Below are 17,613 nucleotides of genomic sequence, written 5' to 3'. Positions count from 1 at the left end.
GCTAGTGAAGATTTGTGTTGCCAGGAAACCGTATTCAAATGATATCTTACTTTGTGGCAGGTATGAGGGAAGGGGAGGATTTTTTTCCATTTAAATCAGCTCGAATAGTAAGCTGAATATTATTGTTTTCAGTAATATATTTAATTATTTCTCTCAACACTAATTGATGATATTGAATGGTGTCAATTCATTAATAGCAGCTAACTTTGCCTAATGTCAATTGGTTATATAAATATATGACTTTGAATAAATCTATGTTACAAGGGGCATTAATTCCACAAGAATGATTTTATAAACAGGACAGCAAGGACTGATACTGGTAGTTGAATAAATGAGGTCTACTCACTATGGCAGTGGAATGAAGGTTTCCTGTGTTTAAAGACTTTGGAAATGAGGAGGAGATAATCCATTTTCCCCACTCATTTCATTTCCTTCATTTGGCAGCAAATGCTTCTCCTGATTGGTGATTCATTATGTAGCAGCTCTGCATTTAGAAGGAGGCAAGATACATGTGGCCTGGGCGTTCAAAAGAGCTTTATTAAAAGATATTTTTACAACTAGCTAGAGATGGGAATGAATTACTGGGGTCTTCCAAATCTGTGATCAGATTGTCATGGTACGGCCGCAGGCAGCTCAAGGTTGGCTTCCCATCTCTGACTGGTTAAAGACCCTTCCTCCTGCTTGGGAGTTCTAGGACAGTGATTGTTGGAGCAGGGTCATGCTGCTGCTTTTGTTTTGAATATATCCGTTGGGTTGTCTACATGAAGTAATTGGTTGAGCTCTATAGAGTGGACCGTTCCCTTATTTAACCAAGGTTGGCTAACAAAGAGGATATAAAGAGTCTCATCTATGATGCCAAGACATCTAGATCCATAAGGCCATTATGAAAGGAGGGGGGATACCATCTAGTCTGGGTTTTAGGGGTGAAAGCAAAAAGCAAAGGACACATTGGGATATATGCACATTGATTATCTGACAAGTGCCTTGTGTTCTTTTCTTAGCTGAGAGATCAAAGGCATTATAGATATGCCTTCCTTGATATTCTACATGTAAAATATTAAATTAGATTCTATGGGGGAAGGGGAAGACATTTTTATTTTTTTGGCAAGGCAAAGGAGTTAAGTGACTTGCCCAGGGCCACACAGCTAATGTCAAGTATCTGAGGCTGAATTTGAACTCAGGGCCTATGTGCTATCTACCGCACCACTTTTGCTGCCCCAACACAAAGAGGATAAGAAGACGATAAAAGCTTTTCTAATTAATATAGCTATGTAAAAACATGTGTATATATTTGTGTGTGTTTACGTATATATTCAACAACAAGAGGATGGCTGATCACAAACCCCCCTGGGATTTATAGTTCCTTTCAATTTAACAAGAGAGAAAACTGAAAACAGTCAATCATCAGATGAGGGGTGAGGTGGGGGGGCGGGGCAGATGGAAGCCTCAGAGTTTAGAGATTCTAAAGGAAAACAAGGAGAGAAGAGGAGAGATGGCCACCATCTCATGGCAGCAACATGACCAAGATGGTAGCCAGCATCTGTCACACTTTAGACCCGGAAAAATGAGTTCTAAATGAATAGACTGGAAGATGTGAGTGTGTTTTTTTTAAATTATGGGTGCTTGCTCCAGTAGCAGGTGTGCTGAAAGAAACAAGCCTGCCAGAGGCACAAATGGATGGGCTTTATCCCGCCCCAGTCTTACTTCCACTTGTATTGTTATAAATTTATTCTGGTAAAGAATATGTGTTTCCCAGATTTAGCAACATTTCTCATAAACACTTGCAGCAGAACCTGTTGGCAAGAACAGAACATCTCAGAATCAAAAATAAATTTGAAACAATCTGATCTCTGGTCCCATATAAAAATAGGACTTTAGAATAACTTTTAAGAAAAAAATGATAAATGGATTTGAAATGGTATAAGTTATTTAGGTTTAAGTAAAATTATCAATTTTAAGTTTTATGATTATCTTTATCACTTGTTTAGTTATGAAAGGTGTCTCCTTCCCTTTGCTAATTTATGATAAGACTTTTAATATTTCGCACATGTATCCATTTGAAAATTTTGTTAAATCATATGAGATAAGAATCTAAGTCCAATTTTCCCCAGATATTTTCCAGTTTTCCTAGCATTTTGTCAAATAGTGAGTCCTTACCCTAAGTATCCTTTGTTTTATCACACAGTATGCTGCCATGTTCAATTGCATCTGGGTCTTGTATGCCAAATCTATTCTGTTTTTAAACCAGTACCAAATACTTTAGATGATTACTGCTTTGAGGTGTAGTTTGGAATTTGATACTGCTGAGCCCCCTTCCTCCCAATTTTGTTTTTCATTAGTTCAGTTGATATTCTTGACCTCTTGTTCCTTCTGATTAATGTTTATTATTTTGTCTAGTTCTATAAAGCATCCTTTGGTAGTTTGATTGGTATAGCACTAAAATCTGTAATTTAATTTAAGGTTTTATGATATTTTTATTATAATAACATGGCTCAACCACAAGGAATTAATATAATTTTATATACCAACATTGTTTTAATTTATGTTTCTCTAATTAGTAATGATTTAGAGCATTTTTATATGACTACTGATAGCTTTGATTTCTTCCTCTGAAAACTTCCTCTTCATATGCCTAATTTATAAATTGGGGAATGGTCTTTTTCTTACTAATTTGCCTTAGTTCTGTGCATATTTGAGAAATAAGACCTTTATCAGAGAAATTTGACACTGAGATATTTTCCCAGTTTCTTGCTTCTCTTTTTATTTTAACTGCATTAGTTTTGTTCATGCAAAAACTTTTCAATTTTACTAATCAAAATTTCCATTTTACCTCCCATGAACCTCTCTTTCCCTTGCTTGGTCATGAATTCTTCACCTACATTCTATTAATGTAGCATGGAAGAAATTACCTATCATACAGATATACATTAATTTGCTTATATCACCCTTTATGGCTGAATCATGTATCCATTTTGAGTTTATCTTGGTAAATGGTAAGAGATGTTGGTCTATGCCTGGTTTGTGCCAGGCTACCTTCCAATTTTCCCAGCAGTTTTTGTCAAACAGTGAGTTCTATAAATTTCTTACAACCTAAGCATATTACTTTGAATCCAGTCCAAAGTGAGTGTCACGTCATGCCAGTCAAGACTAGATTTGAATGTCTTATGAATTTGCAAATATTTTTAGTGGTACGTATTTCTCATATTTGGGAAGGGTACTTCTCGAAAGCCTGGTCAGATATTATTTTGGTCCTCTCAAGTTGAGGAAAATCATTGAATACCTTAGATAGTAGTTGCACTTTTGAAAATAATGTCTCAGATTGTATATAGTTCTGAGTTTTTTTGGGGGGGGATCACAATATGTGATGTCATTGGGCTGGGTGTCTTTTTCATGAAGAAATATTCTATCAATATAGACTAGCAACTCCTCTGTAACTTATAGTTTTAGTTGTTTGGGGAAATGGGAAGTCAACTGACTTGCTCTCGGGAACGTATCCAGAAGTGGGACTACAACCCAGGTCTTCCTGAGAAGGTCAGCTCCTTATCCATTAAATCTTATTGTTTCCCATTTAACATTTAACAACACTAAGCACCTAACAATCATTGGCTAATAATTTCTTGTCGGCTTAAGAACAAAGGGACTCTTCCTCAGTTTATGTTTTGGGGAGAATTTCCAGACAGAAGGCTGAGTCCATCTCCTCTCCCCCAACATCTTCATCTTGTGTGTTAATTCCCAGCACAATTGCTTTTATTTTTCTTACTGACTTCTACCCTAATTACTCTAAGGCAGGATTAAGTATATCTTTGTTGTATCTTTAAGATCTTTTACACTTTGATTCTGTGCTCTCAGTGAAATTCGAGGTTCTGAATAGAAAAGTAAGCATCCGTATCCATATTATGTTCATTCTATTCTGTACCAAGGTGTGGAAATAAATGGAAAAACCCTACTTTGTGTGTTATTTTATGTCATGTGTACGTATTGTTGTTATTAGGAAAATACTTATATTCATTTCTCTATTTATAGCCTCCTCCACAGATATATGATAAACAGCTGGATGAAAGGGAACATACCATTGACGAATGGAAAGGTAAATATGTTGACAAAGCAAAAATCTTTTTGTTGTTGTTTCATTAAAAATCAGAATGTGACATCTCTAAAAACTCAGAGGACACATTGAAACGTTTCCTACTTGATGTAACAGTAATTAGCATTGAAATTGTCTAATACTATCCAATCTAATGGTCTCTAAATCTTCAGCAGTCCTTACATTCTAATATTAATGTTGCCCTTCTATAGGGAAGAATACGATACAACAAGAGGAAGCAAATATTGATTAATTACCTACCATATGCAAGGCACTGTGACAAAATAAATAACAGCCCCTTCCCTCAAGGAGCTCACAAAATAGAGAGATAAAGCTGTTTTAGAAGTGGTCAGAGCTTGACCTGAGCCTTGAAGAAATCTCAGGTTTCTTTGAAGTAGGGGTGCCAAGGGAATGCAAGGCAAGTGCAATCAGTCAGTTGTTAGTCAACAAACATTTGCTGCTTCATTCCAGGCACTGTGCTAAGTGCTGGGGATGCAAAACAAGGGAAAAGTTGCTGCCCTCAAGGAGCTTACATTGCACTGGAGGATATAACATGCAAACAAGTAGGTACACATGAAGTGTATGCAGTGGAGGTCTGGGGACAGGAAAGGTCTCCTAAGAATGTTGAACTGAGTCTTGAAGGAAGCCAAGAACTGGAGACAAGGAAGGAGAATACTCCAGGCAAGGGTACAGCCAGTAAAAAAGCATGGAAGTGGGCTACGGAATGCCATCTTGTGTTCTTTTTTTTTCTTCCATATTGTGGTTTCTAATGGATTTGGAGAACTTTTTCAGTCTCTAGGACCCATCAAAACTCCCTTTAAGAACTTGAATTGATTGTTAAATTGTAGAAAATTTCAACACAATTAAAGCCCAGTTATCATCACAACTAATATTGTGCTCTCTACACAATAAATAAATGGAAAATAAATAAACAAAAATCTGATGTGGTCAGCACAGCTTTCAACATCTCCTATTTTTGATGCTAAATTCCCTCACTGCTGATATTTTTTTCCCTACTCTCACCTTCCTTTTTCTCTACCCCGCTCTTCTTTTGCTGTCCTGTGTAGATATTTGGTAAGAGAAAGTGCCACCACCCACTCTGTCTCCACCACATGAGTTTCAAGTTTTATTATTGCTATAAATAAAATGCTTTATGCTGGCTTTTTTTTTTTCCAAAAAAAAAAAGTTAGGGAAGGGCCAGATTGTAAAAAGTGTTAAATGCCAGATGGAGGAGTTTATATGCACATGTGATCATAAGTGATATGTGGTGGAGAAATTCATTTTGAAGAGAAATCTAAGATTAAAACTGCTTTTATCAAAAAAAAAAAGATGCATCTAGGGTCTGAATAGAATGTGGTCTATGGAAAGAGCCCACATAAATCAAAAATTAGTAAATTTTAAGTAAAAATTTAGCTCAACTTATTGATTACATAATTCAAACATTGTTAATTTGGTAGGATTGGTTAATAGATTGAGGAGTACATAGTCATGAATGAGTTAAGTACCTTGTGAGTTCTTATAAGTTGATAGAATTCAAATATCTCCCATTTTCTTTTAAATACTACTGCCTAGGAGATTATTTAAGAGTATGAAGAAATGCAGATGCGTAGATATAATGGATCAGTTAAATGTAGCTGAAAAAGCTGAAGAGTTTACATGTGATTTGATGAGATATGTATAGGTTCCTTCATAGATGTATTTGCTGCAAAGTAAAACTCTATAGAAAGCAAATCTGTGCAGGATTGGTTTGCCTGAGAACTCCATCTCATTGTCCAGTTTTCCTCTGAGTTTATATGCCTCCTTTTAAGTCATATTGTCAAGTCCAAAGGAGATCACTTTATTTTTGTCTTCTCAAGAAAGTAGGGTCTAGGGGCAACTAGGTGGCACAGTGGATAGAGCACCAACCCTGAAGTCAGGAAGACCTGAGTTCAAATCCGACCTCAGACCAAACACTTGACACTTACTAGCTGTGTTACCCTGGGCAAGTCACTTAACCCCAATTACTTTAAAAAAAAAAAAGTAATGTCTAGTGGGCAGCCAGAGAGGAAAGAAGAGAACTGCTTATCTGTGTTTGTTCTTCAGGGGCAAAAGAGAGTTTGGAGAAGTCTCTCTAGCTGATTAGATTGCTGAAAAGGGAAAAGTTACTGATGAAACCTGGCTCCACACTGGTCCATCCAGACTTGTAGCTGAACATTGAACTCTGAGAGACCCCCTACCCTGTCTCTCCTACTAATGAAGAACACCTGGAAAGAAATAGAATGTTCTTTTACTATTTGAAAGATTATCTTAGCAGATGAATTTAGGATGGATAGGAAGAAACTAGAAATGAGATGGTCTGTAAACAGAGATGATTATGGAAATGTAGAATTGGCAAGAATAGGTGAATGATTAGATAGAGCAAATAGAGAGAGAAGTAATTACTGCAGTGATGGGCAAATTTGGTATCCATTTGGGAATTTTTTGTTTCAAGTGTTGTCAAGACATAAATGGAGGTATTCTGCAGACAACTAGAAATGTGTTGACTGACTGAGATAAAGAGAAAGTGAGGTCAGAGATGGAGTTTGGGAGGACACAAGGATATTGAAATTATGATACTTTTCTCTTTATAGAAGAAGATAGCTTTCCTCCCTCTGCCAATATCTACTATCTGCAGTTGCTGAGCACAGAATTTCAGAATTCAAAAAAACTCAGACGTCATCTGGTCCATCCTCTACAGCCTCTAGGGATCAGATAATACGCTTCTGTCTTCATGGCATAAATCCTGTACCCCAAATATGTGTACTCTCTTCTTCCTTTTGAAGGCTCATAACATTTAAACATTCTTCTTTGCATTATTTTGCTAGCTACGTCGCTGTGGAGTATTTATGTGAAAATATGGCGGAGTTATGTAAATTAAGATTTACTCAGGATGAGAGAATATGAAAGTGTTTCAATTTATATTGGCAGTGGAAGTATTAATACTGAAGAAACCACAAAGTATTATTAGTGTATTTGTCTTATTTTTCTTCCCTGTAAGCTCCTTGAGGTGAGGGATCATAGCTTATTCTTAATATTAATCACAAATCACCAGGTTAAATGCTTTGCACATAACAGACTCTCAGTAAATAATAATTCAGTGAATAAGCTGAGTGAGTGAGTTAGTGTTGAAAAGCAAAAGGTCAAGGATTGAACTCTTAAAGAGATATTTATAGTAAGGAAATGTACCAGAATAAATAAGCTCAGCAGGCCTGATAAAGTATAGGAAGAAATGATGAAATAAGACAAAAAGAAATGCTGTTCAATTTTAATTTTACCCCATCACATCAAAAATGTCATTTGTCATTGAATAATGAATTTCTCTGAAGCCTGAACCATGGAGCAATCACCCTGACAATTATTTCTTGCAGAGCTGATCTATAAGGAAGTAATGAATTCTGAAGAAAAGACTAAAAATGGAGTAGTAAAAGGACAACCTTCTCCTTCAGGTACTCAGGCCCAGTGTATAATTAATTGTTTTGTATGTTGTCTGCCATTGGCAAGTACTTGTGAAAAACAAGGTTCATAGCACTATAACTAACTAGACTCATGATGATGGTGCCCTCATAATTAATTGGGATGTTTCTTTTTTTCATTTGGGTTCTAATGTTTAAAAAGCAACAATTTGAATAGGCATTTAAAAACCTTTCAAGGTCACATACTACCTCTCTAAAATGATATTATATATTATGTGTGTTATATAGAATGTATATTTTATAAATTATTAAAATGGAATTGTGCTATGATTATTTATGTAACGACTTCTCTGAGCTACCTCCCCCATTCAGCACTCACGGATTATAGGTTTAAGTCCCCAGAGGGGTGACTACTAGTTTAGGTAGGTAGGTGGGTCCGTACTCCTAAAATTATTGCTCGTAAGCCCCTCCTAGTGAGCTTACATTTTTCCAATAGACACATTTTTTTTTCCAAAGCAAAAGTATTTGCTCAAAAGGCATAGTAAGATTAATATCCACAAAAAACTTCACACTCTCCTTTCCCCAACAACCTGGGAAGCCCTTTTCCCAAAATACAGCATCTATGGGATAAGTGATCATAAGCTCAGAGTATAGTGGTGGTGGGACACACATGTAGGGGACACACATGATGGAGATAACATGCCCTAATATGTATAGGGCCCCAATATCTTTTGTTATTGAGTCCTCATGCAGTTCCCCACCAGGCACAGTATCTCGGCTCCACAGTTGGGATTGGTGGTCTGTGCCTTTCCACATCTGTAATTTGACTATTACTTATCAGGGTTAGTTCTGTCTTTAATACATTATCAGCTGTGTTCTTGCTACCAGAAGTCAGACTCCTGGAAGCTGCTTCATACCTGGAATTCTGTTCCTCAATGTGTCTATATCTCCATAGAGTTTATGTCTTCTCCTTTCTGGATGAATCTCAACTGTGTTTCAAACTCTCTCAAACTTTTGAACAGTCTCTAGGGTTTGATAGGCTTAGCTTCTACAAAGGCCTTCAAGGTCATAGCCAATCTTTAGCCAGATGTGCTTTCAATTCAGTCTCAGAACTCCTTCATATTTCATAAATTTATGGCAGGGTATAGATAGACTTTTGCACCTTATTAGCATATCAGTGCATCATTAGTTCTGTTATCTGTCACTTTATATGATTATATCAACTATGGGAAGGAGGGACCAACCCCTCCTCTCTACTACATTTATGTCAAATGCTATATTATATGGTGGATGGATGGCCAAATGTTTGCTCAAGTCACCACTTTTTTAAACTGAGTGTTTTTATACCAGCCATGAAGTGTTGAGTCATAAGGAGGGAGATGTATGCTATCCAGATGTATTCATCACCATGTGAGAGGAGAAGAAAGCCATGATGAAGAGGGATTTGTTATGTGGGGGAGGGGCTCTAGATGCTCTCCTTTGCAGATATCACTGCAGAGCCTCCTGGGAGACATTTCTAAGCACTTGGGAAAATCTGGCTTGACCATCCACATGGGAAGGATGAAGAATATCCATTTCCTAGATTACAACAGATTGTCAGGGAACAATGAGAGTCAAAGACAAAACTTCAGAATCCTTGGATGTTAGATTTAGGAGGGACAATAGAGATGTCATAATAATAGACCCATAGGTCGTAGATCTAGAGCTGGCAGGGACCCCAGAGGACATCTAGTCAACATATATTTTGAGTTGACGAAATAGACTTGGGTAGGAGGCTCTTCACTGAATTGCTCAGTGATACAGATACTGTCAGAGGCAAAATTCAAACCAAGATTGTCTGACTCCGGAGTCAAAAGATCATCGTTCCAGAGCTAGAAGGGTTCCTCAGAACCATCTGGTATCATCCATCTCATTAAGCAGATGAAAAAACGAAATTCATCCCAGGATGGTTTAGTGACTTATCCAATGAAGTAAGCCTGAATTCTGTGACTCTGGATCATTGGTTCTGGATTTAACCTGAAGCTCCTGTTCGTCACATCATTCTCAACAACCTGGTTCATTGCCATTATTTTACAAATGAGGAAAGTGAGAACCAGAGAAGAGAAATTACTCTTATGGTCACATAATAAATGAAAGTGTTAACATTTGAATTTGGGTTTTCTGACCCCAAAATTCATTTTCTTTCTACTCCCTCATGCTTCTCTGACCACAGAGATATAAATTAATTCCATTAAGCATTGCTTCCAGAGGACATAGTGATTATATCTGGATTTTGGCTTTGGTTTTTAAATGTCACTGGAAAAAAATTAATGTACCTCTTCAGAGTAGTAGATGATTCTGAGATTTATGGATAAAATAACTGTGTATTCTGAAAAAAGGTCAATCTAAATAAATTGTGCTTGTCTCACTATCAGACTTTACTTGTATAATGATTTACTTCTAAATGACAGCATAGCTACTTGTTTTCTGAATTGATTTATAATAATGACCCCTTGTAATTCAAATTATAGAAAGAGAATTTGTTTTTAATAGTGTTTCTACCTAAAATGAAAAAAAAATTCCTCACTTAATATAGGACATTTGCTCCGTTTTTGCTCACATCCTTTTTACCGCACTGTCTTAATCAAGTTCATTCAAATGGAATAACATTTTAAAATAATTTAAATAGTTTATTTCTTCCCAAAACAATGGATTTTTCAACATAGTTATGAATTTTCATTTAGCTCAGAAACTTCTATAAGTAGTATACTACTTTGTATCAAACATATTCCTTTTTCTATAAGATTGAACAAGATCAGAATCTGTAGCTAGATAACCTGACCAAATTTGTAATTAATTTTAGTAAGTAAAATGAAAATTCTTATGTTGCTTACTTGATGCTACAAAGTAGAGGAAAGAGGCTTCAGCCACTGAAACTGTGTTCCTAAATAACTATTTATTCAATGAGTTCACCTTGCAAGTACTGAGTATTTGGCCCCACATAATCATGAATCTGTTGTAACCTATGGTCCAAGCTCCATTCTCCCTTCCCTTTGCCCCCAAGACTCTAGGCTTGTAGAGACCAGGTTTGTTCATAGCAGTCTAACCCCAAATGGCTAGTTTTTCTCATTGTCCCTACCTGAAGTCCTTCAGGAAAATATTTAAATATGCTTGTGGCATAGGTCCTGTCTTTCTTCAGTCATTTTTCAGTCATGTCCAATTCTTTGTGACCCCATTTGGGGTTTTCTTGGCAAAGACGCTGGAGTGGTTTGCCATTTCCTTCTCCAGCTCATTTTACAGATGAGGAAATTGAGGCAAACAGGGTAAAGTGACTTGCCCAGGGTCACACAACTATTAAATGTGTGAGGTTAGATTTGAATTTAAGTCTCCCTGACTCTAGGCTCAGTTCTTTATCTACTGTACCACTTAGCTTCCCAGGTCCTATCTGGGTTTTCCTAAATGTGGGTACTTCCCTTCAAGTACTCCATGTACAATATGAGTATCAGTCACTTTTCGCCCACCACAGAAAATGCATAAGATCCAAAGAACTTCCTGGACCCTATGAACAAATGCAGGAATATAAATTCCTCAAATGCTCATTAGACTTTTCCCAGAAGGTGAAGACACATTGGAAGACTGAGAAAATACTCTTAGTCACCTTGTACCCACACTACGTAACTCATGTCAGTATCAGGAGTTGGCAAGGTCCAGATGTCCTGTCTCCCGTGATGTAACTGACTTCAGTCCTCTAGCTGTAGAAGTCATGCTGGTGGCTCTTTTCCTTTTCTAAGGAGTACTCTGTTGAGGAAATCTCCCTCTATGAAATCTCCTGCCTAATCAATGAATTCAGAATGTTTGACTATCAGAAAAGCTTTACTTTATCCCTCTCTGAAACTTCACTCGAAAGTTGGGTGCCCAGAGCGGGTTACTGCTCTTCCTCTGGTTTTGAGGGGAACCAAGAGAGACTGAGGGTATTTTTCTAATGCTGTTGGCTCAATCTCCCATTCCAGTGTGTTTTACCTAATATCATTTGCTTGTTATTTCTTCAATATCATCTAACTAGTACCTGTTAATATTACCTCTACATCCCAAGACTGACCTAGTGATTAATGTCTCACTATCATTTAACCAATTAACACAAAGATACAGCAGGAACAGAAATTTTAAAGCATTTCTCCCTACACTACAGGGCACACTCCCTTCTCTATCACCTTAGTCATTGGGGTGCAAGAGTATGGCTGTGGAATGACCTTTGGGGTCCAGCCCAGCAGTGGATTGTTCTGGTAGCTGAGACACCATGTCTTGCCAGCTAGGAAGCGAATCTCTATGTCAGCTATGCTATATTTGTGGGAGTAAATTTGATGGGGCAAGTGCTTTGTAGTAACTGCTTTATGCATAGAGCAAGTATATGCATGGTCATAGTGCACAGCAATAAATAATAAACAACAAAGCAAAGAATAGCTAGTTAGTTATAATAATAATAATACTATCAGTAATTATACATACATATGATTGTATGTATATATTTGAATGTTCACATATATATAGTGTCCTGCCTTAGACACTTAGCTCTCTGATCCTGGGAAATGACAACTTCTCAGGTTCAGTTTCTTGATCTGTAAAATGGGGATATTAATAGCACCTACCTCACAAGGGTGTTGTGAAGACCAGGTATGTGTATCTTAAAGTACTAAATAGATGCTAGTCATTATTATAATTGACCTATTAGCATTAGTGTTTACCCCCAAAATGAACAAAATGATTAATAGACATTGCGATGGCATGCACATAGCACAAAATATAAAATATAGTCAGTTGAACTCAACTGCAAAATAAAAACAAGCATGCTCATACAGTTAACACTATGATAAACATGCAGTTGTACTCAAAGCACACTTCACATGGTCAGTTTCTAGTATTGTTGTCTGGATACGTGTATATTTGTCAGGTTTACTAGTAGTATCATAAATTCATCTAGAGATTGGTCTAGTGTGTTTAGTTTCCTTATCACTGGCTGATGTCTTCATTCCTACACCTGAGCTAATATATGTCATTATAGATTTGTTTGTCTACACCTGGGCTGACAGGAGGGGCCAGCTTTGTGCTCTGTGTATCTGTCCTGTAGGAATCTCAAGAGTAGCAGTTCTGGGCAAGAAAAGGGGGTTCCTCCCGGTCCAAGCTTCTTGCCTTATAATAGGTCATATAGTCTCCATCAATGGGACCTCACATCATCTTTGTACAACCCATGGACCATCTCTTTTGCTCAGCATTCAGTAAGGTGAAATTATCATTTCTTTTCACTTACCTATTGAAAAATTCAACTAACTGTCCTGTAGACAATGTGTGGCTGTGTTGAATAGTCTTTATAAAGCCTCCTCCATTCACCTGTGCTGTTTTATAAACAGCCAAGATGTCCAGTCTCTCACCAACACTTATATGGGTTAGCTTCCATCTCTTAGCTAACTTGTGAGTCCTTTTAACACAAAAGTTTCTCAACAGAACTCTCTCTCCTTGTTGAAGGGTTTAATATTATACTTCTGAATCATATCATCTTTTGTTTCTGCCAGAGGTCTTCTGTATAACAGCTACGGCTTATTGGTAGACCTCTTTCAGCTGTTTTCTCAACTGCTCTTGAGGAGTTGTACCATCTCAAGTTCCAAAATACAAGTCTTCAGTTCTTGAGTAACCATAAGCAAATATGGTTTATTGTATGCATATACTAGATGTGACATGTTGGAATCCAGTGGGCTTTTTATTCTGGTTTGAGAAGCCCCAGAATGTTTAACAATAGTCAGTTGAAATTTTTAGTCTGTTGGTTTCCTTGTGGATGGTAAGGAGTAGTCTAGACTTTTTAAAATGGTCAGTCACCACTAATAAATTATTTATATTTTTCTAAATCTTTCTAGGTATAGAAAGTCAATACAAACAAATTCCAAAGACTTTCTGGAACTTACTGTGTTCACCAAATATGAAGCATGAATTGGTAATGGTTTTCTTTGTACACATTTAGCACAAGTTTCACACTTTGTGGTGACATCTGTAGCCATTAGGTCAGTAAAATCTGTTGGGTTTGTTGGGCTTTTTTTTTTTAACCAGCCCTAGAGTACTTGACCTATCTGTCCAAAGTTATTATGCAAGATATTCATGGCAATTGGGTGGGTAAGCTCTGTGTAGCACCAACTGCTTACTTGTTCTATGTAAGAATCAGCCACAATCTGATATGATACTCCATTCTGCAATATAATGTCTGCCATTATCTTAGCAGTAAGGTGCCTTCTGCTGACTAGAACTTAAGATTTTTTGGATTACTTCCTGCCTCTTTGGTTTGTATAACTTGGTCTGGTAGTCATCTGAAGAGAATGAGAACCAAGGATGATTGGATCAATGGAAAAAAAAAAAAGGTTTACATGTGTCTTTGGCAAACTGTCTGGTGGAAGTTCCAAGCTCTCAGCTCATTTCCACTTGGTTGCATTCTAACTCCATGGATGTCACAGATTGCTATCGCACCTTCCAGTATCATTACACTACCAGTGTCTGGTAACATTATGGATGAGTCATCTGCATCCACATTTATCTTCCTAAGCCTGTAGTATAATTGGCTAATGCTGGTACCCATTTCTGGCAAGTGGCATCCAATTTGGCACTGGTCAAAATAAATCAATGGATAAGTCAGTCCATACTTGTATTTTTTTTTCTCCAAGAACTTTTCAGTGATAGACCACTTCAAAGCCAAGAACTCAAGTTGGTGGATAGATTAATAGATCTCACTGTCAGTAAACCCTCTGTTGGTGGCTGCAGCTGGTCTTTGATGATCACCCCTCAGCACAGGACAGCTCCCAGACATTCCAGGCTGACATCTGTGTGGAGAATAAAAGGCTTGCTTGAGTTTGCATGAGCCATTACTGATGTTTGAATAAGATAATTGCATAAGTCCTTGAAGGCTTTCTTATAGTAGTCTATATATCTCCAAAATGCTCTGTATGTTTTAAATCAATTTGTCTTTTCTGTTTTTCTGACTTTGAGTCTCTTCAATCATATATGTATGAGTGAAGGGGTTCAATGGTTTAACAACAGCAACAAATTCTTAGCAAATTTATGCTAACTACCGAATCCCAGAAGAGTTCTTAAGTTTCTAAGATTTTGTAAGAATAAGAAGTATTTATAATTTATGTGGATGCATGCTCACACCTTGTTGGAATGTAATATATAATATATATGTTTCACATCCTTAGAAAATCTACAGAATTGACACTTATCAATGTATAGCTTTAGACCAGCTTCTTCCAGCTAATACACTTATATCAATCTCTCTTCTGTTCTTGTACTGTCTTACCAGAGACAATGATTTCATCAAGGTACACACATGTTTCCAGGTTGTTTATGTCTCCAATTACTTTTACTACTGGCTTTTGGAAAGAGTGCCGCCAAGCTGCCTTAGGGCATGGACTCAAACACAATATCCAGCTGGATAATTGAAGAAGTCTTTTCTTTGTCTTCTTCAGATATAGGTCTATGATAGTATTCGTTATGCAAGTCCAATACTGAGAACCATTGGTTGACAAGCTGACAATCCAGTACATCTAGTACCCATGGCATAGTGCCCATTTACTTCTTTTGTTCAAACTCTCTTAGCCTTCCCACATTCATATCTTTCCATTGTTCTTTAGATCACCACTATTAGTGATGAATACCTTTCAATACTAACTGGAATGTCAGCACTGATTGATGCCAATTCCAACCTTTTCAAAACTTTAGCAGGACACTGCAAGCAAGAAACTGGTAAATTAGATTTTGAGCACCTTGAGGGCCGGGACTGGTTTTGCATTTCTTTGTATTCCCGGTGCTTAGAATATTGCCTCACACATAGTAGGCACTTAATAAACACTCCTTGACTTGACTTGGCTTGAACACTTTGAAAATCCATGTAAACAAGGCAGAGACTTATAAGAGGAGAGAGCCAAGAGGTACCAGTGAACATCAAATAACACAGAAGCTCTGCCAATCTCTAGACTGGGACCTGAGGTATTTGACTTTGGTGACTTCCTAATACCAAAAGGGTAGAAGGATAAGTTAAAGCTGAAACACAGCAAGTGGAAGGTGTTTTCTCATTGTATCAGGGGGCTATGGGATATAGCCAAGGTGCAACAAACAGAATTCTGATCCTACCAATTCCTGACCATTCTGAGAAAGATCTAAGAGGATTTCGCTATCTGATAGAAGACCTCAGAAATCACTTCAAAGAAATCATATTAATGGCTGTGATGAGGTTAATGGCTTTTGAGGGTATAGTCATATTTCCAAGAGTTTTTATTCTATCAATTCTGCAGGTCAGAATTTTCAAGTATGACTAGAAAAATTCCCTGAGTTGTTTCATCTCTCTTAATACTAACTGCCTTACATACACAGTCTCTTGAGCCTTTAACTTTTCTGTGCGATATCCTTAAAATGTACTTATTCTTAAGGCCTGTATCAATTCTGAATATTCATAGACCTCTAAGGTTTTCAGATGTAAATATATGACAGTACAACTTGACTGTTTCAGTTCCCACTTTTTGTAGAGATTGCATGTGTGCCAACATCAATATTAAAATAGCAATGCAAGCAATAAATGTGCACTATCACAGCAAATAATACTTTGTAATGAAAATGGTACCAATGACTTTTTCCATATGCCAACATATAGCAAATAATTACATATGTAGAGGGCATTTAAAAACTTGCTTTCAAACATATAGCACAGCAATAAAATTCAACAGTGACAAATCCCATCATAATATTTTCACGCCAGTATCAGGTAAGGTATGAAGCCAAGCTAGTCTTGATAAGCTCTTTACATTTCCACAAAATAAAAGATATACAAATACTGAAAATAAACAAAGTTTATGTGAGATGTTCCCTGGGAAACAATTCCAGGATTCAGTGTACTAAATTAAATTTGTATAGAAAATCACTGAAATTAGAAAAGGCTAAACAGAAAATTTAGGGCCAAATGCCTTCCCTCAGTGGGGTATGAATTGCTACCACTTAAAAAATTAGACTGAAAAACTTTTCCTTCAAAATTGCCCTTTGAAAAAAATTACCACCGAATAAAGTCAAGCCAGAAATCCAGCAATATGCAACAAAAGTTGCAAAAATAATTGATGGGAATAAACCCTAAACATTTTTCATCAAAAATAAAAAAGAGGTTTTTGTTCAATGATTTTCGTAGTGTCATGTGTAATTATACAAAACTGGAAATGGCCCTAATTTCCAAGAATGGGGAAAGGTTCAGTAGTGTCACATTAGTATAATGGACCCCTATAATGCAGTGAGATTGCATATAAAAATACAAAGAAATCTGGAACGACTTTTATGAAACAATTGAAGAGAAAAAACAAACAGAAGAGGAAGAATGGCATACACATTGATTATATGAGTAAAATGAAGGAGAATGGACAAAGAATCCTGATGGGCTTAGAGGTAACTGAAACTTATGGACTTAGTAACTGAAAAAAGTGTTAATATAGTTTACATTTAAATATAAATAAGCATTAATCCAGTATATTCACTTGTACTAATCTTTAATATTGTTTCTATTAAAACAATTTCTGAAAATCTTGTGTTGACACATTTTAAATGCACCTCAACAGAAATCCTATTCTGATGTCTTATCGTGACATAGAGGTAATCATAGGTTCTTGAAAGCTGTACCAGCAGTGTGCAGACTCTGAAAGGTTCTACCAAATGGGAAAAACTTCAAACACAGACCCAGTGATGGTACATGTTTACTGTTCAGGGATCAGCCTAGTAAATAAAGAGAGGCTTGTGATAAGAAGGTTGACCACTAGATGATTAATTTTTTTTTGATATGGCAAACAATGAAATTGATTTCTTTAGGCATGGGGGCAGAATATGGGAAAAGGAGTACAGTGGTTCTAAGAATCACATATTAGATCAAATCCAGCTATATGTCTATTGAATTTCTTATTATAAATGATATCAAAAGATAGAAAGAATTTACTGCTAAATGGAAGGACAAAACAAACATTCTCAGAGAGGCAAAAAATTATGGATAGATGTGGTTTTATTGCGGCAACAAGAAAAAACATTTCTTGGGACAACTGGTCATCTTGCCTTTTT

General features: G+C 36.7%; 1 protein-coding gene across 4 annotated transcripts in view; it reads left to right on the top strand.

Moving 5' to 3' along the window:
* The window catches only part of MAPK10 (mitogen-activated protein kinase 10), a 165,077-nt gene that overhangs the window by 137,202 nt on the left and 10,262 nt on the right, over nucleotides 1-17,613 (top strand). For all 4 annotated transcript variants that reach the window (XM_020988334.2, XM_020988338.2, XM_020988336.1 and 1 more), the window contains 2 exons: nucleotides 4,024-4,087; nucleotides 7,471-7,548. In XM_020988334.2, coding sequence (XP_020843993.1) covers nucleotides 4,024-4,087; nucleotides 7,471-7,548 — 142 coding nt within the window. The remainder of the gene's footprint in view (nucleotides 1-4,023; nucleotides 4,088-7,470; nucleotides 7,549-17,613) is intronic.

The sequence above is a fragment of the Phascolarctos cinereus genome, unplaced genomic scaffold, assembly GCF_003287225.1.
Source record: "Phascolarctos cinereus isolate Bilbo 61053 unplaced genomic scaffold, phaCin_HiC Scaffold_9;HRSCAF=440, whole genome shotgun sequence".
Classification (NCBI taxonomy): Eukaryota; Metazoa; Chordata; class Mammalia; order Diprotodontia; family Phascolarctidae; genus Phascolarctos; species Phascolarctos cinereus.
Note: the sequence above shows the minus strand (reverse complement) of the source record. Positions and strands in the feature narration are given on the sequence as shown.